Source organism: Aspergillus saccharolyticus (genome assembly GCF_003184585.1).
Source record: "Aspergillus saccharolyticus JOP 1030-1 unplaced genomic scaffold BP01scaffold_7, whole genome shotgun sequence".
Taxonomy (NCBI): domain Eukaryota; kingdom Fungi; phylum Ascomycota; class Eurotiomycetes; order Eurotiales; family Aspergillaceae; genus Aspergillus; species Aspergillus saccharolyticus.
Genome location: NW_020290617.1, coordinates 694,010 through 715,055, shown reverse-complemented (window position 1 = coordinate 715,055; position 21,046 = coordinate 694,010). Strand labels below are relative to the sequence as shown.

Sequence of the window (21,046 nt, the reverse complement as noted above, 5' to 3'; positions counted from 1 at the left end):
CCCGTCAGGTCTTGCATATTTGGAGTTCGTCCTACAGCATCTTGGGGTCACTAATTTCCTCCCAACATCCTGTTTCATGTCACTGTGGTGCTGCATCACTGCAGCCACTCTGTCTTTCTCTTCGACTTGTCTATTTATAAGTTCCTGGACTTTTGTAATCCCACGGGATTTCATTTCTATGTATATAAGTATTTTCTTCCTCAATGAACCAACTAGTCAAGTGATGACATCTCATACTTCTTGCTCTCTTGATAGAAAAGGGATGATTGTAGATGACACTTGACAGTTTTCTGAAACAATGGCGATGAATACCCAGGAGTATTCATACGACATCAAAGAGCGTAGATAAACCAACCAAAATGGGCCCTCCTTCACATGTGGCCGGGAATCGGGTGGGGAGCCTTAGGCGATAAGGCTGGGTTAGTCAGCCAACGCGCGCTGGCTAAGCCATGGATGAATCCAGGCTGAAATCACGCAGAGTCGGATCTGTGAGAACACACCCCCCGGCTCAAAGAAAGCAAACAAATTGTTCTCCGAGACCATATGCTCGAGCCTGCCACCCGTTGTTTGTGCTACAAAACCAGGATCTTTATAAGCTCGCCTCGAGACTTCGACCGTCGCCGCCATAGCCTCACCAGCGTGACCGCCGCGAACCCGTCTTCCCCTCCCACCCCTCCCTTCTGAAAGTACCGCAAGTCAGCCCCAGCAGACCTTTCTTTACCAAAACGGTTCCTTCTTTACCCTCCATAACTGGTCGTCTCGAAAGAACTTGCGACTGCCCCTGCAAACTCAATGCAGACCTTCATTTCTCATTTCAATCGCGACAGGTGATAGTCACTCCTTTCTCGCGGCTAGATGGAGCTCTATGGCGTCCGGATATAATTCAGGATTCTCCGCGACATCTGTCCAGCATCGTGCCCTGGGTGATGGACCGTCATATTCTAGCCTCGAGGATGGCTCTGCGGACGGTAGTTGGGCCGATGCCACCACGAGACCCGGGCGAAATGCTCGATCTGAGTCCGGAGGCAGTGCGACCATTGGCGTCCGGGGAGGCTCATTGACTACCTCGGTCGGAGCCCCTGGAAGCTTCAGTTCTGAACTAAAGAGTATGAAGTCGTCGCGAAGCACAACGCCACGTCCGGACGGGGCGCCGAATCGTCGACCAAGCAGCTTCACCGATCAGGACGACATACCCACCACCGAGGAGCGGCAAGCTGTCATTCGAGACAAGATCGCCAAGGAAATGAAAATCAAGACGGGGACAGAGAACATGCTGGAAGCACTACTCGCGAAGAATCCGAAACACACGAAAGATCAGAGATTAAGAGTTGAATCGGAGCTGAGTTCATCCAACCGCAAGCTTGCAGAGCTGCACCATGAACTTGAGGAGGAGATGCTACGTGCGCAGGCGCCGTCTACTCCACCTCGAAGTCGCTTGTCGACCCTCTTCCAGAGCAGCTCTATGCGGTCGCCTACCCGCAACAATCCTACGATCGAGGAAGCTCAGTTTCAAGAGGGAGAAGCAGAAATGGAATCACCCACCTACGTCCTTGCAGAAACACTACAGGCTCTGGAGATCGAAGGCATGGCCCCGGACTATTATGTTGAACGCGCGAACAGTCTTGTGGAGCTTTTCAAGCGGCACCCTACGTTGAAGTACGACCTTGAGTGGTCTGTGTTTGGGCTACGCGTGCAAATTATGCTTCTCAGCGACAACAAAGAAGCGGTGGCGGCCGGTTATCGGCTGACACGCTACGCTATTGCCGACCGCAAGTCCCTTCAGATCATTCGGTCATTTCACACGGATGAGCTGGTCATTCTATCCCTTATCAAGGAAAGCAAGGCGAGCATTGAGCGGGAGCAAGCTTTGAAGTTTGTCAGGGCTTTCTTAGATGTCAAGGATGGTGTGCGCGAAATCTCGCGCGCCGTTGTTAGGACCATTGTCTCTGTCGCAGAGCATTATGAGGATCGGCTCCGGAACATCTCTATCATGACTCTGGCTGAGATTCTTGTGAAAGATCCGGAATTGATCGCGTATGCTAGTGGATTTGCTACCCTCCACGACGCTTTAGCGGAAGGCACGTTTGGTGCCTCGGAAAGCCTGGTCGCAAGTTTTCTTCATGTTCTCGATACCCCCCACAGCAGGAAACACCTGCGAGGCGGATGGGAGTTGGAGGCTGTTCTTGCACCATTCACTGACTCCTTATCTGACTCAGTCCGTAATGGACGTTTGAAGTCTTCCGCTAGAGCAATCTCGGCAATGCTAAAGACATGGCCAGGCCTGATTGTACTCGCGAGGAATGGAGCCAAGCCTTTACAATCGCTACTCGAATCATTACATTATCCAGATCCACAGGCCAGAGATTTGATCATGGAGCTCTTGTTTGACGCATTGAGAATTAAGCCTCCGTCATGGTCGTCATCTTTTCTAGCTGGTCGGAGGCTTACAACTTATGGAAGAGTGGCCAATCTGAGAACAGAATCGGACACGAAACACATACAAGCATTTTATAATGATGATGGGAACAGATTTGACCTAACAGCACACTTTTCCACGCTAATCCTTGCCACACTTGTCGAGGCAGGTTTATCAAAGGTCATTTCATGTCATTCATTCAAACTTTCAGTAGTTGCTGACGCGGCTTAGGCACTTTCGGACCTTATCGAGGACGAGACAGATTTGTCACTTAGGCGCAAGGCCACATTACTTCTTACTGAGGTTTTGAAACTAGCTCATCATTCATTGCCCCAGCACGTCAGTGCGAAGCTCCAAGTTCTGCCCCACCTCCTGCCAGCTGCTATCAAATATGATGTCGAGAATCATGATGTCTCCACTTCAACGATTTATCAAATAGATAGCATTAACCGGACCTTGGCGCGCAGCGTGCCAAACGGCGCGGGACGTTACAATGTCGAAGTAGACATTTCTGCTTCTCTCCTGTCCGGTGATCAAGGCAAGGAGAAATTGAGTCCTTCTATGGATGAGACGCAGTTCCGCAATGCGATTTTGGAGACACATGTCTTGAACACCGTCAATTACCTGAAATGGAAGTGGGACTTGATTCACCGTATCGTCGAAGGACCTTTGACGAATCCCAAACGACTGGAAGAGGCCATCAAAGGCTCGAAGTTCATGAAGCGACTGATAGGATTTTATCGACCTTTTAAGTACAGATTCTCCATGGTGCCAAACACGAAACCTAACCAGCGATATGTTCGCACGGCGTGTGCATTGATGCGCACACTTGTACAACTTCCGGAAGGAACGAAATATCTAGCCGAGAACAAATTCTTGAGGCAAGTTGCTGAGTGCCTTGCTCAAGTGGATCGCATGAGTGGACTCACATCGTCCTCTCCGCTCTTCTCCAAAGAGCAGATGGCAAGCACGTTAAGCGGAGGTTACTTTGCCATACTGGGCACGCTGAGTGGTGATGCGAACGGTTTGGCCATGATGGAACGATGGCATATGCTAAACATGTTCTATCATATTGTTGAGCTTCGAGATCGTGACGACCTTATTCAAACCCTCCTTGGGAATATGGACTATACCCAGGAGAGTCACCTCCGGGTCATTCTGTCAAAAGCGCTGACCACAAGCTCAAAAGAGATTCGCATTTTCGCGACTCGACTTCTACGAAAGTACGCCGTAGGGAATGTGTCTCTTCCCGCTTTGGCGTCCGCCGGTAACAATGCGGACTGGGTGGTGAAGCTTCTCGTCACCCAGCTCTATGATCCCGACGTGTCTGTTTGCCAAGTGGCTGTGAAGATCCTCGAGGAGGCATGCAATCAGCGTCACTACCTTGAATATGTGGTGAAATGCCGGCCATCTCTTGACCATTTAGGTGAAATTGGGGCACCATTGCTACTGCGTTTCTTGTCAACGTCTGTCGGCTATCATTATCTCGACGGGCTGGATTACATCACACAGGAAATGGATGATTGGTTCCTGGGTCGAAATGATGCTTATGTGGGACTCGTTGAAGCAGCCCTCTCGCGTGCATATGTCGACCAGCCCCGGCGGAGTAGTTTTGTCCCTGAGGACCTGGTTGACCTCCAGGACATTGGACTAGTGCCACCGCATTTCTACAGGGAGCTCGCTCGAACCTCAGAGGGATGTAAGCTTCTGGAGCATTCTGGTCATTTCAACGAGTTTGCTTGGACAATTCGAGACTTTCAGCTGGACGAAGAAGACACCGAGGCTCTTCTCAAAGTCAAGGGCTGTCTTTGGGCTGTGGGTAATGTGGGCTCGATGGAGCTCGGCGCGCCATTTCTTGAGTCAGACATTGTCCAGCATATAGTGAAGATCGCGGAAAGCGCGGAGGTCCTTACTATGAGGGGGACGGCTTTCTTTGTTCTGGGGCTGATCTCACGAAGCCGCCATGGTCTGAAGGTGCTAAGAGACTTCGGATGGGATTCCGCTCTCGATAACAAGGGGAACTCATTGGGGCTCAGTCTGCCGACTGATTTCAACAAACTTTTTCTGGTAGAGATTCCACTTGAAACATCTGGCGCAGTTGCAGTATCTAATCAAGGGCAAATACAGGTCGATTTTCCGTCGCACTCCAGGAGCCGTGAGGCCAAGCGCACGTCCCAAGAGAGGTTCAAGGAGGCCACTTTCGACCCAGATCCTACCAACCAGAAGATATTGAAGCTCATTGTCGATATGGGAAATACGGTGCTGTCGAAAAGGGCTGCAAGCGATCTCAACAAGTAAGCGATACCATTGGATAATCCTAATGCCTGACGGAGACTTACTTCCTATGTCTATAGTATGAAAGCGAAGCAACCAGACCGATTTCACCAGCCCCACCTCTTCCGCAAGACTCTTAGTATTCTTGAAAGCCATCACTTTCGCCTACCCGCTCGCCGCTTCGCACTAGATCTGTTCGATAAAAGCGTTCTGCGGCGCATTGTTACCGAGGACGATTCGGACACAGACTCGGATACTACCTCGTCCCAAGTTTCTGGGTGAAGTATTCTTGCATTCTGCTGCAGTCAACTTGACACGGATTCTCACCTTTTGGTCCGCTTTTCGATCCCAGTAGGCAGGCCGGAACAGCTATGCGTGATCCTCGGACCTGCTCTTGCCTCCATGTACTCGGCGCTCTTCTCATCTGTTCCGTTTTCCTCATATCACTTTGGCCTTGGCGTTGGATGGTTCAATTACGAGCAATGAAAAGATGTCCGCATACTTGAAATTTTGCTCTTCTGCATCCGATTACCCCAGCTGTTACTCTGTGCTTGTTGTTCCTCCTCACTTACGGTGGTGCATTACATCCTCTATGTCGTCAATAATCTGACTTGTTAGCAAGCAAGACTGGAACGCATTGTCAGTAAAGCACTGCAATGTTTATATCTCATGATGAATGTCCTGTCCATTCTCTGGCACCTGTATGTCCTGTATATACATAAAGTACGAGGATCTTGGTCGATAACGAATTGGTGATAGGATCTCGCAAGAATAGGCCCAGACTTGGGTGACTGAAAGACAAATCATATTACCTCCAGTTCTTGAACCATGCTATCCTGGGAATGTACCACTTGAAAGAGAAAAGCCAAGCATTGATGAGTTTGACCAAGCCGCCCGAATATACAATTATCGTAAGTTCGGGTGGGAGTCGGAGCGCTCGATAAGCGGCGGGGAGCTAAGCCAATTTCCGCGGTTCTCCGCTACCAAAACAATTCACCTACCAAGTTGACTACCCAGCTAAAGACCACGACTTCTTTCGTCGCTCTTAGCTGATAAAACAGCTGGTCGGTACATCCTGGAGTATATCCAAATCTCACCATCACATTCTCGAATTTATCATCTGCTGTACCCTTCGATGGAAGACACCTATGCTGCGTCGACACCTCCGCATGCTCCTGCCCGAGCGGACGATCACTCCCGCGGCATGAGCAACGTAGCGCCGCCATCTGCGCCGGTACCCCATTCATCACCACCCAACACGAGCGAGATAACCGAACTTCCTTCTCCAGCTCACATCGTAATCAAAAGTATTCAATGCGCCCGTTGCTCTCAGATCTTTCGCTCGCCGCTGCGGCTTCCATGTGGAAACTCGATCTGTCGGTCCTGTCTCCCGCCAATCCACGAACGTACAGGTATAACATACCCCGCGGACGAAGGGCGGAAGCATGGATTCTTATGTCCCTGGGGGAAGACGGATACATGTGCTGGGGAGCATTGCTTGGGTGACTGTGGAGCAGATGTCTTGCTGAATCGACTGGTCGACGTGTTCGCGGAATCTCTGGCGGACCGCCAAGCTGGCTGGGAGGCAGGTGCGTCCACGGTGACGTGGAAAAGCTCGCGGGACGAGCCGCATGAAATGACTACAAAGTGCGAAACCATCGCACTAGATCTTCTGAAGGGCGTCTACGGTCTTATCAAAGAGGGCCGGTTCGGCTATGACGCGTCGGACGTGCACTATTCGACGGACGATGCCGCTGAGAGCTCGAGCGCGACCCGGCGCTCCTATACAATACTCAAGGATGCGGTCAGGAATGAGTTAGACTGCCAGGTGTGCTATTCGCTTATATTGGACCCGTTGACGACGCCTTGTGGCCACACATTCTGCCGCGACTGTGTGACTATGGTAATGGACCACAGCGATCTTTGCCCTGTTTGTCGCCGGAAGCTGAACTTGTCCTCGACCTCCCGCAGAGAGCCTAGTAATTCGAGAATTAGGACTCTTTTGGAAACTCTGTTTCCCGAGCAGCTGGCGATGCGGAAGGAGGCAACGGCTGAAGAGGCAGCTGCCGCTGACGATGTACAGACGCTTCCCTTATTTGTGAATTCGCTCTCCTTCCCAACTATGCCAACGTTCTTGCATGTCTTCGAACCTCGATATCGGATTATGATGCAGAGAGTCATGGAGACGAGAGGTAAGAAGTTTGGTATGGTCTTACACAACCGCGGAGGCCGAGCCCAGCCAGGACTAGGAAGGTCGGAGTTCATGCAATTTGGCACAGTCTTGATGGTTGATCGCTATGAGCTTCTCCCAGATGGAAGAAGCCTGATAGTGGCTACTGGCGTTTCACGCTTCAAGGTAATTGGCTCGGAGGTGGTGGACGGCTATCATGTTGGTAGGGTACAACGCGTGGAAGATGTTCCTGTCACTGAAGAAGAGCGCCTGGAATCACTAGAAACGTCGGCTGCACGGGAACAAACACTGTCAGGAGATGCTAATCCTACAGAGACACCAATTGAAGTTCTCCCGACCCAGCAATTATTCCAGATAGCTCAAGACTTCCTTGACGAACAACGTCGGAAGGGAGTCGCTTGGCTTCATCCCCGTGTCTTGCTGGCATACGGCAATGCCCCGACAGATCCTGCTACTTTTCCATGGTGGCTTGCTAGCGTCTACCCTCTGTGGGAAGATGAAAAGTACTTGCTCTTATCTACAAGTAGTGTCAGGGATCGACTAAAGATTGTGGCTCGATGGGTCCAAAAGGCGAGGTCTCGAGAATGGTAGGTAGATGCGCTGGCCATGCGAATTCGAACATTGTTCTGTGTCACTCACAAGAGCTTTACCAACCAGGCTGGCCGGTTCTCGCCCATCTTTCTCTTCTGCCTTATGACTAGCCGTCCCTCTGCTCGTCTTCTCGCTTGTGCCCATGATTCTGGGCCTTGGCTTGTCTGGCCTATCGTTCTTATCGCCAACAACGGCGATCTTCACGTCGTTCACACCATTCACCATGTCGGTCTCCATATCTTTTGGGTCCTCGAGTACCTCTGAGACTGCTCGTTCGGATCAAATACAAGAAAAGGATTCGGAAACGTACATTCCGCAGACTCTGGTAATGGGTATCTTCCTGGCGATGTTCGCAACCCAGATGGCCATCAATGTTATCCAAATTAGGCGTTCGAGGCAACAGGACGCAGCAGAGGGTAGACCCGATTTGAACTTGGGACATATAGAAACTAGGTTACCAATTGAGCGAGAAGCTGAGCCGGGAGAAGTCGATACGGACCCCGCTCGCGACGAGATTGGATGAAGAGTCAACGACAGTCAACCAGGAAACTGGCCGCGCAAAGCTGATGACCGCTATGATGAAAAAATTCGGCAGTTACTGGGCAGAACTTTGGCAAATCGATATGAACACTACCCTGAGGCACGGTTTCCAAGAAGTCGAGATTGATCTCAGTTCTGTGCTGGACCTGCTACCACCAAGGCGTTGAACCAATCAAAGTGGTGCGTTGAGTGTTTTGTGAAAAATGATCAGCATACTACCAGCTATCATGTTTAGTACACCTTCAGCGGGGGTTTCCCATACTATATATGCCACAGCCAGAGGCGAACAAAATTGATACCCATATTGCATATCTAGTCAAGAAGTATTGATGCTACTTACAAATCATCATGTTAGTTACAGCCCGATTGCGACACGACGCGATGCATCCTCTCTCCTGTAACTGCAGGCCATCTGCATTTCCGTGAGGCTATCCCTTCTGAGAATGCAGCCCGCACGGTGATAAGAGTGAAAGAGTGGGAGCTCAAATCCAACCATGTATGGCCGTAGGGTAGGTAATGAAACAATGCTTGAAGAAATGAGAGTGAAAAACGGAGATGAATTGCGAGGGAATTGTGTGTTTGGACCAGCCAGCCAGCCGTTCGCACCTGCGCAAACAAGAAATCAAACGCCATGTGAAGTGGCGCTGCGATATCAACTTCCCTTTTGCTTTCTTTCCCCTGTTCACTTCACTACACCCCATCCTTCCTTTTTTTTCCCCTCGTTCCCAGGTAAGTTTGTGGTCTGTGCTGCCCAAGGTCTTTGTGTTGTCGCTAGTACGTCACTTTTCAACCAGTCTTCTTCTTATACTAATACTCTGTCATGACGAACACTTTATTTCAATTGATCGTTTGTTCTCGACTGACATAGCACGCGACACGCAGCGGAGGCGTCTCTTTCTAGCCACCATGTCTTCGTTTGCTTCCTGTAATAACTCGAAATTGAAATCTTCCTTTGTGAGGTGAGTCCGTCCTTTGTGGACCAAGAAACAAATGCGTATAGATAATCTTTTATTAGATCCGATGCTATAAGAACTAATCTTAGCTGTAGCGACCGTTTGACTGAAAATGCCCACGCAGACTCAAGGACTGAAAGAGCTTCCACCCGATCCAGGCTCCGTGACTATCTCCTTTGTCGAACACAGGCGCCTGGTAAGCAAGTCTACCTCAGTGTCATGCCAACGTTACCTACTGACCCTTCACTGTTCTCGGAAACAGATTCAAGCGTCGCAGCAATTCAGTAGGCTCTTTCATCGAGTTACAAAGTCCGAATCTGTTCTAATAGCAGTTTTACAGCAAGGTTGAAAAACTCGCTCCTCGAAGGGGGGCTTTCGCAGGAGACTCTCGATGTCAGAGGTTCTCTGGGTGCAACAGCCCTTTATTCGTTTACTGACCTCGTCTAGATCTTGATCTATGGACCTCCAACAAGTTCCCAGACAGCTTCGGGAGGTTGCACTACAAATGCTGCATCCCAGCGCCAAGTTAATAGGAAGCATGATATCATCCCCCGTCGCAGATGTTCAGACGAAAGCTCTGAAGTCGATGCTGCATCCGAAGGAGACCGCGACGACATCACGTCACTGGACTCACCGTCTAGTGACGGAAAGGCAGATCGTGATGATTCTTCCCAGAGTGAGGAATCTCCAGCTACTCCCACGAATCAACGTACTGTGATGATTCGTAATCTGCCAGAACGCGTCACTTACAGAGACATTGTTGACGCTGTGAGGAGTGGTGCGCTCGTTCATATCTATTTGAGGGCTCGCGAGCGGCTTGCAAGTGTGTCATTCGTGGAAGAGGCAGCAGCCCACTCTTTCCTGCAGCATACGAACAGCAGTGGCCTTCTTGTGGCCGGGAAGCGCGTGAGTACATTTTCCTTCGTCAAAGACTCACCCATGCTGAGAATTATTCATCTGGCTAGGTTGAGACACTGTGGAACGACCGGCAGTTTTATATTCCACACTATGTCAGGACTAAGATTCACAATGGAGCCTCGAGGAATCTAGTTCTCTACAGCGTGCATCCAAACGTCACAGAGTGGGTCATCCGGAAAGATCTGGAGCATATCCACAACTTAATCGTGATTTCGGTGAAATTCAGCAATGGCAATGCCTACATATCCACCAACTCAGTCCATAATGCGCTCTTCGCACGATCTTGCATGATGTCTCGGCTTACATACAAAGGTATGAAGATCGGTTTCTCTCCAGACGAATGTGCGAATTCGCAGGGTAAGGCATCCACCGGCCCGAGACATGAACCACAAGAAGCTTCAGCCACAGAACCAACATCAAAACCAAATCGCTTCCATCTCCTTCACTCGATGGGACTGATGACAACGAGAGCGAAGATTATGACGGCCATGACGGAGTGCAAAGTTGCCTCCATAGCCACGTTCGCTGGCAAGATAACAGAATACCTGCCTAGGTGCTTTGGGCATTCACTTTATTGCTAGACTTCTTCTTTACCACAATAAGTTATGGGGTGGTCTAGTGCATCAGCCAACCTGCTGCATTTTTGAAACAGCTGAACTAGGGTGGATGTGAAGGGCATGCGGGCCCCGCGGGGACATTGCATACAATTCTTTGTTTAAGCAAATGGAAAATGGGTCAAATGGAAGTTGTATCGGCATGGAACCGAGCCCCTAAATATTCACGCGGAATTGAGAATTAAACGGGGATCCGCATCTCTAGGGGCCGTTTGACTGCTCTAGGCCGTGATTCAAGTCGAAAGAGCTTCCCGAATTTGACATAAGCGTATTCAATTCCGAGAATAGCATAATACACATGGTTAAGATCTCGAAAGCTCGAGCTTTTAGCAGGGCAGACGATCATCAAATAAAATAGGGAAGCTAAGATACCTGATCCACTTTGAGCAAAGAGACATATGGACAAAAAAAGAAATCGGGTGATATTTGAGATAATCCTGGCCTATACTAATTCCCAAGCCAGCATTGCACCTTCTAAATCCATACTACCACTGTAACAACCCAGACCTTCCTCGATGAATGAATTGTCCAGTGGTGGAAATGGGACCACACCGCACCAGATCTCTCCACCCCAGAGTACAACCGTTAAAACGACACCATTCTGCGTATCCTTTTTACCCGTTTTCCAGCACCCCGTTCCCGAAGATCAGAAATGGAGGGGTGGGTGAAAAAACAACTTTTTTTTGAAACACTTTGCTCGAAAGATACCCCCTCAACTACTGCTTCCTTGATTCGTGAAAGGAAGAGTAGAGTAGAGAAAAAAACCAGGAGGATCCCGAGGCAAAAAGTGACTGAGACAACAGGAGAGAAAAAGGAATACCGAAGAGAAGGTTGAGCCGCTTAACGGTAGGACTTCTGGTAGCGGGCACGAGCACCGCGACCACCGAACTTCTTGGGCTCCGGGCGACGGTTGTCGGCGACAAGGAGTGTGCGGTCGTACTGGACAAGAGCCTGCTTGAGCTGGTTCTTGGAGTGCTCGTCGACGTACTTCTGGTAGTAGGCGACGATGGACTTGGCAATGGCCTGGCGGATGGCGTAGACCTGGGAGGTGTGACCACCACCGGTGACGCGGACGCGGATGTCAACACCGGCGAACTTGTCGGCACCGACGATCAGGAGGGGCTCGTAGACCTAGTTTCAGGGAGGGGTCGGAGTCAATCATAAATATTCTTGCTTGGATCTTTGCGACGTGGTGGAAGGAATGGTGGAAGGTGTCGATGTGTGTGCAGGTGGAAGAGGTGTGTATGTACCTTGAAGCGGAGGATCTCAGGCTGGACCAGAGAGAGGGGCTGGCCGTTGACCTTGATGAGACCCTTGCCTTGCTGTAAATTGTGGAGAGAATCGTCAGTCTTCGGAGATCTTCTTGTTTCGATTTGCGATTGAATGGATTGGGCGGTGTTGAGTCAAATGGGAAACCGGTGTCGTTCGTTCGTGTGCTTAGAATCCTTATCCTTCTTTCTTGCTCCGAGGGCCCTTCTCTTTGATACTTCGGCATAGTCGCATGGTTTCCTCCTATTGATCTCTTCTTTTTTCCTTTCCAGGTGGGTGTTGAGACGGATGCGGTCTTCCTTCGGTTTCGATAACCCTTTCCTCTTGCCCCTTCCATCTCCCGATTCTGAACCCGCGAACGAACGACACCGGTGGTTGTAGGCTTTCGTGGAACGTGACATAAATGGTGGAAGTATCTGATGCATACCTTGCAGTGGGCGACAGCGGTAGCTAAAGAGATTTGTGCAAGTCAGTCCACATGTCCATCCAAGAGTTCTTGCGCCGTGTCTCGAAATCCGCGATCGCCGGTTTTTTTTCCTCCTCTTCCCTTGTCCCCTTATCTCCATTCTCCGCAACCCAATAAAACACACAAAAACTCACCCGTCTTCTTCTTGCCGAAGCATTGCACACTCGGGACGGAAGCCATGATGATGAATGGCCCTAGTCGGGTGTCGAAAAGGGAGTGTGCTGGGGGGGTGGGAAGTACGTCGGGGGGGTGGGAGAGAGGGTGTCGTCGATTGTCGTCGTCGTCTTCGCGTATTAATTTCTGGCAGGCGGGCAGAGGGAGTCGCGCGCACAATCCAGTCAATCCGTGCGGACGATTTCGCTTAGTGCGGTGCGCTAGACCCGCTTTGGGCTAGAGCGGGTAGGGCTTGCGGGCTGGTCACGTGGACGGGGACGGGTGCCAGTTACGGAAGGAGGATGTCAGTTAGGTAAGTTAGAGACTGAGAGAGAGAGAGACTGGAGAAGTCCCCTTTGGTGTTTGTACCTGGTCTGCGTCCTTTGCCTTTGCTCGGTTGTATAACTATATCCAAGATGTCGCAGACTGTTGGAAAGGTTGGTCTTAGCTCCCTCTTCTCTCAATTGTTTCCTCCCTCTGTTCTCTATTTCTTTCGTCTTTGCTTTTCTACTTTTCTTCACTTTCCTTTCCGTCTCGCTGACTTTTTCTAACCTCCGATATCAAAACAGACTCGTCTGGCCTACTCGCGAGCATGGCACTACGTTGACGTAGGCAGTGACGGCCGGACCCTCGGCCGTCTGGCTTCCTCCATCGCCCTCGTCCTCATGGGCAAGAACAAGCCCATCTATGATCCCTCCACCGACTGCGGTGACTATGTCGTCGCCGTCGGCTGCCACGACCTCCGTACCACCGGCAAGAAGCGCCAACAGAAGAAGTACTACACGCACACCACCCGGCCCGGTAGCCTCAAGAGCATGACCATGGACATGATGTTTGAGAAATGGGGCGGTGGTGAGGTCCTGCGCCGCGCCGTTCGTGGCATGCTGCCCAAGAACCGGCTGAGGGATAAGCGGTTGGCGAGATTGAAGAGTGAGTCCATTCCGCTCTTCCTTTCCATGACATGCAACCAGATGATGCGATACAAAGAATGCATCCAAGGGAACACTATGACTGACTGCTCGTCTCCAGCTTTCGAGGGACTCAACCACCCGTACAAGCAGAATATCATCAAGGTCGGCGGCGAGTCATCGGTCATCGGAAACCTCCCCGAGGTCCAGCAGGCATTCCAGACGGCCAAGGCGGCGGCGGCGGCGGAGACGTCGGCATAAGAACAAGATTTGCGACACGTATTCTTCTTGCAAGATGGGATGAGACGATATTCTTCTCGGCTCTCTCTCTTTTCTTGATCGCGCCTTCCCCTCCCCCTCCTTTCCCGCGGATACCATCTGACTGTGTATTCTTTCCTGTACTTTTATATCCCGTACCATATTCTTTTGTCTCTTGTTGTCATGATGACTTTTGCTAGCGCATTGGTGGGAGTTCCAAATGTTTCGATTTCTCTTATCTCTCTTTTCGGTCATAATTCTATACACATATTCTTTGATCTGATGTGTCGGAAGCGCCGGACTTAGGGTCTTCGATGGGTTCCTGTCGGTCTACGCACCGCTTCGGTTTTATCCTTGCGCTGTTTACCTGTGGGTCTATGCGGAGTGTGTCGCCGAGAGCGGGGTGTGCTGTATCATAACCGATCAATTCAGTGAATGCTATGCCCTATCCCGACGAAAGAATTATATACATAAGGGGGTGTGTCTTTGAGCCGGCAACAACTCTCAAGTAACCGCTGGAAATGACCTGGGACAAACAAAAGAAACAACAAGAACAATCCTGCCGAACTACAACTTGGCCTTGCTTTTGCGGCCAACCGTGCACTTGATGAGACCATTGGGGCCGCTCTGAGGCGCATACACCTCTGCATCCTTGCCCGTGTTCTTCAGACCCTTGTGCCAGCTCAGATCTATCGATGCATCCAACAGTTAGCCCCGAACACCAAGACAAACAAATTTAGAGGGGGGGGGTGGTGAGGCAAGAACGTACCGATCTCGAAGTAATGCTTGTTAGGCAGCGAGTACTCGACCGTCTCGAGCAGGGGCTGCTTCTCAAGGATCAGCTCGGCCATCTTGTACATGGTGTTCTGGACGCTGGCCGAGTTGTCCTCGGCGAAGGTCTTGAGGGTGATGTCTCGGGCGGTGGACCAGGTGGCATCGAAGCGGGGCACGGCGGCGCGCACGGCGGCGAGGTCGGCGAACCGCTGCCACTGCCAGGCGGCGTCAACGTCGGTGCTGAGGATGCGGTCCCAGGTTTCCGGCAAGGTGGTGAACTCGTCGCGCACAAACCCCCAGAACTGCGAGTTGGTGCTCTTGAGCACCGTCAGTTTGGCCAGCGACGACCGGATGTCGATTCCCCGGCCCTCGACCACGTCCACCTGCACGTTGCGCGTCTCTTCGCCGTCGCGCAGGAACGAGTGCGGGTGCGGCTTTCCGTCGATCGTCATGCGCGTCCACCGATGCGTGATGATGTGGGCGTGCGCCGCGTGGATGTGCGCATACTTGGTGACAAAGTGCTGGCCTAGGATCGAGCCGAAGAGCTCCGGCGGCGTCACTGGGTTCTGCTTGGCTAGGATGTAGATGGTGTTCTTAATGGAGTCCGTTGCGACGACCACGCTGTTATCGGCTTTGGTGTAACTGTATTATAGAGAGCGGGGAGATAAGAGGTTAGTTGGTTGACCAGGAAGAATGGGGAGGCGGGGAGGAGGGGAGATGAAAACAGGAACAGCAGGAGAATAAAAGGAAAAAAACGTACGAAGTATCGATTTCACCCTCCAAGAGCACGCAGACGGTCATCTCGACGACGGTCTGCACGCCCGTCTTCTCGTCACGGTGGACTTTGTATACTCGGACATTGTCCTTGCCGTAGCGGGCCGCGGTAATGGGGGAGGACATGATTTGTGAGAGTTGAAGTAGGCGTGGGATGCCAGAAAGCAATTGAAAATGAAATAAAATGAAAACAAATAAAAACAGAGCAAGTATCTCGTGCAGGGGGGGGTATGCAGGTGGTACACAACCAGTGCAACCGGGGAAATAAAGGCGTTCTTAAGTGTTGCGCAGGGAGAAATACTTAGTTATCGGCCACCTCCGAAACCCGCGGGCAGTCGACGGCCTCCGCACGTTTTCTCACTCTCTTTCTTATCTTATCGGGATTTGATGATCGCCTTCTTCCTCCCTCCTGTTGTAAGACTTATTATTCTGCTCGAGCCTCCTGGTCAGGCCATATCCCGCCCGTATGCGTCTGCGTCTGTCGCTCTCCTGTTCGCGCCGGAGGACGGAGATCCCCAATGGAATGATTCGTGCTTCGGCATGCACTTCCGGCTGTTGTTCTGTTTTCGGTCCTTTGAATTGGAAGAGAATGCGAGCTGTCAGACAGAGCCTTGATTGACTCGGCCTTGTACTGTAAATCTGCGTAGTATCAATGTTCTGGCTGGTGATGTAGTTTTTGCTTTATTGTTCTTGCGGCGCAGAGTTGCAGATTTTCAGAAGTGCATCGTCATGATTGCTGCTCGAAGGGGCAAAAGGGAATCCGCCCGCAACTTCCAACCAAACCCTCCCCGGCAAAATGCAATTCAAGCTACCGCTGAGGCAATGGCCGGACCGCCTTCCTACCAGCCAACAAAGATCAGATCTGCTCGAGCACAGCAATTGATTTCGGAACCAGTATGATCGAATGTGGAAGTCGCATGCGCACGCCATGACCTGTCATCCTCCACGATTGCTCCGATGGCGGTCGTCGACGGGATTCATTATCGCCACGGTCTGGACCTCGTTCTTCACGGTAGGTACCATCCGCAATGCTTGTCTGTCTGTGGCGTGCAATGGACATAGAGGCTGATAGAGACTTAGGACTACTTCCTCTATGCGATGGTAAGCCATGCAATAGATCCATCACTGAGATGTTGGAGATACCATGCATCGTCATGGCGTCACTGACCCTCTGCAAAGATTGTGCCCGTCATGCCCACAGCCCTTGTCGACCGCGCCAGTATACCATACGAAGATCGTAAGGGCCAAACAGCTCCTCCTGAGCCCATCATGCGTTTGCGAGGATCTAGCTAACTCATGACCAGGAGAGTTCTGGGTGAGCATCCTACTGATGTGCGAAGCCGCCGTCGCCTTCCTCTGCTGTCCAGTATTCGGATACTTGCTGGACGTGGCACCCACGCGACAGCTGCCCTACCTCCTGGGCCTCATCTTTCTCGGGGCCTCGATGGTGCTTCTCGCTTTGGCGCACACCATCGCCTTGTTCATCGTGGCCCGCCTGCTGCAAGGCGCTGCCACCGCCATGGTCGCCGTGGCGGGTCTCGCCCTGCTCACGGATTCGGTCCCAGCCAGCAACCTTGGGCAAACCATCGGATACCTGGGCTCCGCCGTTGCCTTGGGCTTTCTGCTGGGTCCGCTGCTGGGCGGGCTCGTCTACCAAGTCGCCGGGTACCATGCGGTCTTTGCCATCGCCTTCGCGATGGTGGGGATTGATCTGCTCATGCGGATGGTGGTGGTCGAGAAAGCCGTCGCCAACCGGTGGATGCAGCAGGCGCAGTCGTTCTCACCAGCACTAGATGCCGGGTTTACGTCCAGCGACAATCTGGTGCAGCAGCAGCAGCAGCAGCCGCTGCCGGACCAGTCGACCAGGCGCTCCGCTCCGGCAGCGCCCAACACGAGTCCATCCCAGAAGAAGCTCGCGATACTGGCAATCATCAGCCAACCCCGGGTTCTCGTCTCCTCGGCTGCTCTTCTCGTGCACGGGTTACTCTACTCTGCCTTTGACGCTGTACGTTCTGGTCCCGTGTTAAGTAGGTAGTCATCGATTAACGACCCTCTCATCCTAGACAATTCCCATCTTTGTTGAATCCCGCTTCGGATGGAGCACTTTTGGCGCAAGCATGGCATTTCTCCCCTCAGCCCTGACCGCACTCCTACAGCCATATTTTGGTATGTCCAGCCCCCCAAACCTTGAAAGAATGATAAACCAGAAACAACCCCTCTCTCGCCACTCTCTCCACAACCTAAAACTAAATAAACCACCGCCAAAAACAGGCCATTTAACAGACAAACACGGCCCCCGTCCCATCGCAACAATATCCTTCTCCCTCCTAACCATTCCCCTCCTCTGCCTCCGCCTCGTCACCAACCACAACACCGCCCACATCATCCTCCTCCTCACCCTCCTAACCGCCATCGGTTTACTCATCAACCTCTGCACCCCAGCACTATACGTCGAAACCCAACAGGTGCTCGATGCGATGGAGGAGGAAGCGGTGGCAGCGACGGCGGCGGCGGAGGAGGAGCCTGCCCGCCGCGTCGCACCGACACCACCACCCAAGGGCACCTCCGCCCCCGTCGCTCAGGCATTCGGCATCCAGACCATGGCGCAGTTTCTGGGGTTGTTTCTCGGGCCGCTGTGGGGAGGGTTCGTGGAGTGGCGGTTCGGATGGGCAGTGATGACGGGGAGTTTGGCAGGGTTGGTGGCGGGGATGGCTTTTTTGGTTGCGCGGGGGATGGGGGAGGGTTCTTTCTCTCCTAGACAGGGGTGGAGTTGGTTGTGTTTTTGGGGGCGTAAAGGTAGGAAGAATATGGTGGGAAGGAGGTGGAGGAGGTGGCCGTGGAGGAGGTCGGGTAATGCTGGTGCTGGTGATGATGGTGTTGGTGTTGGTGAGAGGGAGCCATTGCTGGAGGAGCAGGAGGAGAGGACATAAGGTAAGATACGGTCCTTCAAAAGGCTTGAATTGTTACTGTAGACTATTAACTCTGTCTCGCGAGCAGGGAACAATGCCGAGGAACCGGTGGCTATAGTCAACAAACACTTATATCATGTGCATTGAAGTCTGTAGGCTCCGACCTTCTCCGAGGGGGCCATAGTGGACACTTGTATGTCTTCTAAACGCTGGAGAAAAGCTGTATACCCTCTTTACAAGCATATCATCACAAGTGTTTCCGAAGTTGTTCCTGCAGGCACTGGGAAGGAGGGAGTCAGATGAAGTGTTGAATGTCATCAGTAGTTTGACTGACGATGCTACTACATGATCTCCTTTGGAGATCTCCATCAACCCGGTCAGCACACTCCCCAATGTGACCTAGAAAACATGACCAGGAGCGATGAGTTCTCATCGTGTTTCTCCCAAGCTAAGCCGAAACTATGCCGCTGTCGGACTCGGACGTAATGCCCTCTTTCCTTGCTTGATTGAGAACTACCTCTCAAGGGATAAGCATACAGTAAGAACATGCCCGCACCCGCTAGCTGCATGAGAGAAGATATCATTGTTCATATACATGTTTCTCACTTCTAGCCCGATCTCACCCTCTTCGCCCCAAGAACTGAGCGAAAACAACGCGCGTATAAGGTCAAGCTTGAACACCAAGCCCAATCGCCAATCTTTGCAAGAACAACCCGAGGCGCACGGGAAAACACCTAACAAACTGAAGCAAATTTTTTTCTCAAGACCGAGACCGAAAGCCATTCCCAACACCTGTCCCATTCGCCGCCTGATTTCCAGGATAGGGATCTCACGCCGAAAGTATATAGAGGATAGAAGAAAGAGTCATGAGAACGAAATAGCTCGCATCAAGCGACTTTTACTACACTCTCAGAGACTTAACTGATCGATACTCCCTACCCGGCCGCTCCCTCCGAGGCGGCCCCCTCCCTTGGTGACCATGCCTAGGCGGTAGAACCTCTCTTCGCCGGCAGGCGTCCGGCCGCCGATATACCACTTCTCCGGACCGAGAGCGTCGCGAAATCCCCCAGACCCGCTGGAGCTATCACTCCCACGCCGTTGACGACCATGGTTGTTCGTAATGGGAATAGGGTTCGAGGCGGCTGGGGTTGGTGGGGGAGACGATGCGGCTGGTGGAGTCGCGGTTGATGACGGGGGCGGGGATGCGGGGCTGGGCTGCTCCTGGCCTTGGCCGTGGGTCAGGGGGCCGCGATGGTGGGAATGCGGACGAGAGTGTGAGGACGAGGAGTGGTGATGGTAATGGTGTGCCGTGGAGGAGGAAGTGGAGGATGCATCGGAGTTGTTGCTGGCTTTCGTGGCGATTGCTCGAGCAGCGCTCTGGGAAATCTGAGCAGAGGATATCGAGGCTGATGTTGTAGACTGAGTGCCGGCGGTGGAGGCTTTGAATGTTGACTGCGCTCGAAAGGCCGCGAGAAAGTTGGCCAGGAATGGTCGGTTCGTAGACATTGTGTTGACTGGGTAGGAAAGGGTGAACTTGTAGAGTGCGAGTTTTAGGGTGAGATTGGCCGTTCGGTAGAGGTAGTAGGGTCGTTGGTGGACTGGAACCACCGATATCGTATTGAACGTCTCAGATATAAGTAGAAAACGAGTAGATCAACGCTCTTGTTGTGGTTGATAGTATCGCGAAGCCGAGTCGGCAACGCTCGCGCAGGTCTATAAATCTCGTGTGAGGAGAAGAGGTGATGGTTGTAATGGAGAAGTCGGTGGAGTTCGGAATTGTGGGTAGCCGCGGAGTTGCGGAGGCGTGAGATCTAGATTGTGTCTAATGGGACAGATAGGGGAGAAGGCGTAATTAGTGACAAATATGCGAACGAAGAGGAGAAGAATGTATGTATCAGGCCGAGCATAGAAAACGGAGATAGATGGATGGATGGACAAAAGGAAGTATGACGGGGATGGGAGGAGGAAGTAGTAGGATTTGGGCCGGGGGTGGAGGGATCCATTTGGAAGCAGCAACTCGAACCAAGTGCTCCGGAGCATCCCGTGGGTAGCGACCAATCACGGCGGGCAAAACCCAATCCAGGATCCGAGGGCAGGCGGTGACGTCGACACTCAACTTGCCTTACTCCTCAGTTACCGTATACTCCTCACTAACTACAGCTTATACGGGGTAATTAAGTACACAAAGGGGAATAAATGGACCAGTCGATGCAACCCCCCGGAGATCCTGCTCCACTTCCTCTCCACACTTTCCTCTCTATCCCCAGCTTTTACCAGTGCTGAAAGTCGGCGAAACACCAGGGAATTCCCGGGATCTTCCCCTCTCTCGGACCAAAGGGATTCAATCACCTGGTGTCCCTTGCTCATTACTCTTCTAAGCCACATGGTTATGCTTCCTTCTTCCGTCGCTCTGCCTCGGAGATTTTCGTTGTAGCACCTATCATTGCAAACCCTTACACGTCAATGAGTGATGATCAGATAGCATCCGTATTATTCTTCTTCAGGTCAAGTTCCCAACAACTGGCTTGCCATGATTTCAGCCTTCCTTCAGCATAAGACAGGAACCGTAAATACAAACACCTGCAACTTGAATAATCATCGCAACACCATGCAGGAATGGCCAGGGATGCTTTTATAACAGTTTGTCCAGCCCTTGCCACGAGAAGCGCCAACACGTCAACACAGCTGGCCTTCCGACGGCAGTAGTCGGATACCCCATTGTAAGCCCAGTCACCCACAAGATGCTCTGGGAACAATGTAAGACACAGGAGAAAGGCAGAGACGGAACAGCATACAGATCGAGGATAAAGAGGAATTTGGAAGATGATTTTGTATGGGCAAGGACCTGTATGTGTATGAAAACACCTTGGTAGCCCCAGTCGGAACGTGCATGCCCTCGAAGAAGGCACACCAACTCTACATACAGGGTTGACTGGGGAGATGACATGAACAATTGAAGAATGGCCGTTATGGTTATGCAAACAGAGCCCAAACACCCTTTTTTTTCTTGGTGCAGCTGGGGAAAATCCGCGAATATA

At 51.8% G+C, this 21,046-nt stretch overlaps 9 protein-coding genes across 9 annotated transcripts; 6 read left to right on the top strand and 3 right to left on the bottom strand.

The window, feature by feature from the left end:
* Positions 1-521: 521 nt before the first annotated feature.
* On the top strand, positions 522-5,320 carry BP01DRAFT_354755 (putative cytosolic regulator Pianissimo). The gene is made up of 4 exons (XM_025574517.1): positions 522-2,596; positions 2,648-4,483; positions 4,544-4,710; positions 4,771-5,320. Exons 1-4 carry the CDS (start codon positions 866-868, stop codon positions 4,970-4,972), a joined length of 3,936 nt encoding a protein of 1,311 aa, XP_025433538.1. The 5' UTR covers positions 522-865; the 3' UTR covers positions 4,973-5,320.
* A 574-nt stretch (positions 5,321-5,894) lies between these two features.
* Positions 5,895-7,578, top strand: BP01DRAFT_372319 (putative ATP-dependent protease (CrgA); the record flags this gene model as incomplete). Its single annotated transcript, XM_025576722.1, has 2 exons — positions 5,895-7,468; positions 7,539-7,578. The coding sequence occupies 2 exons, from the start codon at positions 5,895-5,897 to the stop codon at positions 7,576-7,578; spliced, it is 1,614 nt and encodes a 537-aa protein (XP_025433537.1).
* Positions 7,579-7,695: 117 nt separating this feature from the next.
* Positions 7,696-7,995, top strand: BP01DRAFT_380763 (uncharacterized protein; the record flags this gene model as incomplete). The annotated part of the gene is made up of 1 exon (XM_025577244.1): positions 7,696-7,995. One exon carries the CDS (start codon positions 7,696-7,698, stop codon positions 7,993-7,995), a length of 300 nt encoding a protein of 99 aa, XP_025433536.1.
* Positions 7,996-9,077: 1,082 nt separating this feature from the next.
* On the top strand, positions 9,078-11,168 carry BP01DRAFT_390080 (RNA-binding protein; the record flags this gene model as incomplete). The annotated part of the gene is made up of 6 exons (XM_025577967.1): positions 9,078-9,161; positions 9,228-9,249; positions 9,306-9,358; positions 9,413-9,871; positions 9,931-10,240; positions 10,723-11,168. 6 exons carry the CDS (start codon positions 9,078-9,080, stop codon positions 10,761-10,763), a joined length of 969 nt encoding a protein of 322 aa, XP_025433535.1. The 3' UTR covers positions 10,764-11,168.
* Positions 11,169-11,337: 169 nt separating this feature from the next.
* Positions 11,338-12,412, bottom strand: BP01DRAFT_291479 (40S ribosomal protein uS9; the record flags this gene model as incomplete). Its single annotated transcript, XM_025571658.1, has 4 exons — positions 11,338-11,628; positions 11,748-11,819; positions 12,194-12,216; positions 12,367-12,412. 4 exons carry the CDS (start codon positions 12,410-12,412, stop codon positions 11,338-11,340), a joined length of 432 nt encoding a protein of 143 aa, XP_025433534.1.
* A 313-nt stretch (positions 12,413-12,725) lies between these two features.
* BP01DRAFT_354749 (mitochondrial 54S ribosomal uL13m domain-containing protein) lies at positions 12,726-14,005 on the top strand. Its single transcript, XM_025574516.1, has 5 exons — positions 12,726-12,822; positions 12,955-13,315; positions 13,415-13,544; positions 13,589-13,691; positions 13,752-14,005. The coding sequence occupies exons 1-5, from the start codon at positions 12,802-12,804 to the stop codon at positions 13,806-13,808; spliced, it is 672 nt and encodes a 223-aa protein (XP_025433533.1). The 5' UTR covers positions 12,726-12,801; the 3' UTR covers positions 13,809-14,005.
* BP01DRAFT_354748 (urate oxidase) lies at positions 13,958-15,294 on the bottom strand. The gene is made up of 3 exons (XM_025574515.1): positions 15,086-15,294; positions 14,321-14,967; positions 13,958-14,240 (listed from the first exon to the last, which is right to left on the bottom strand). Exons 1-3 carry the CDS (start codon positions 15,223-15,225, stop codon positions 14,119-14,121), a joined length of 909 nt encoding a protein of 302 aa, XP_025433532.1. The 5' UTR covers positions 15,226-15,294; the 3' UTR covers positions 13,958-14,118.
* A 733-nt stretch (positions 15,295-16,027) lies between these two features.
* On the top strand, positions 16,028-17,893 carry BP01DRAFT_380758 (putative MFS transporter; the record flags this gene model as incomplete). Its single annotated transcript, XM_025577243.1, has 7 exons — positions 16,028-16,111; positions 16,180-16,200; positions 16,279-16,336; positions 16,404-17,104; positions 17,163-17,265; positions 17,371-17,798; positions 17,858-17,893. The coding sequence occupies 7 exons, from the start codon at positions 16,028-16,030 to the stop codon at positions 17,891-17,893; spliced, it is 1,431 nt and encodes a 476-aa protein (XP_025433531.1).
* Positions 17,894-18,450: 557 nt separating this feature from the next.
* On the bottom strand, positions 18,451-19,963 carry BP01DRAFT_354743 (uncharacterized protein). The gene has a single exon (XM_025574514.1). The coding sequence runs from the start codon at positions 19,512-19,514 to the stop codon at positions 18,918-18,920; it is 597 nt and encodes a 198-aa protein (XP_025433530.1). The 5' UTR covers positions 19,515-19,963; the 3' UTR covers positions 18,451-18,917.
* Positions 19,964-21,046: the final 1,083 nt, after the last annotated feature.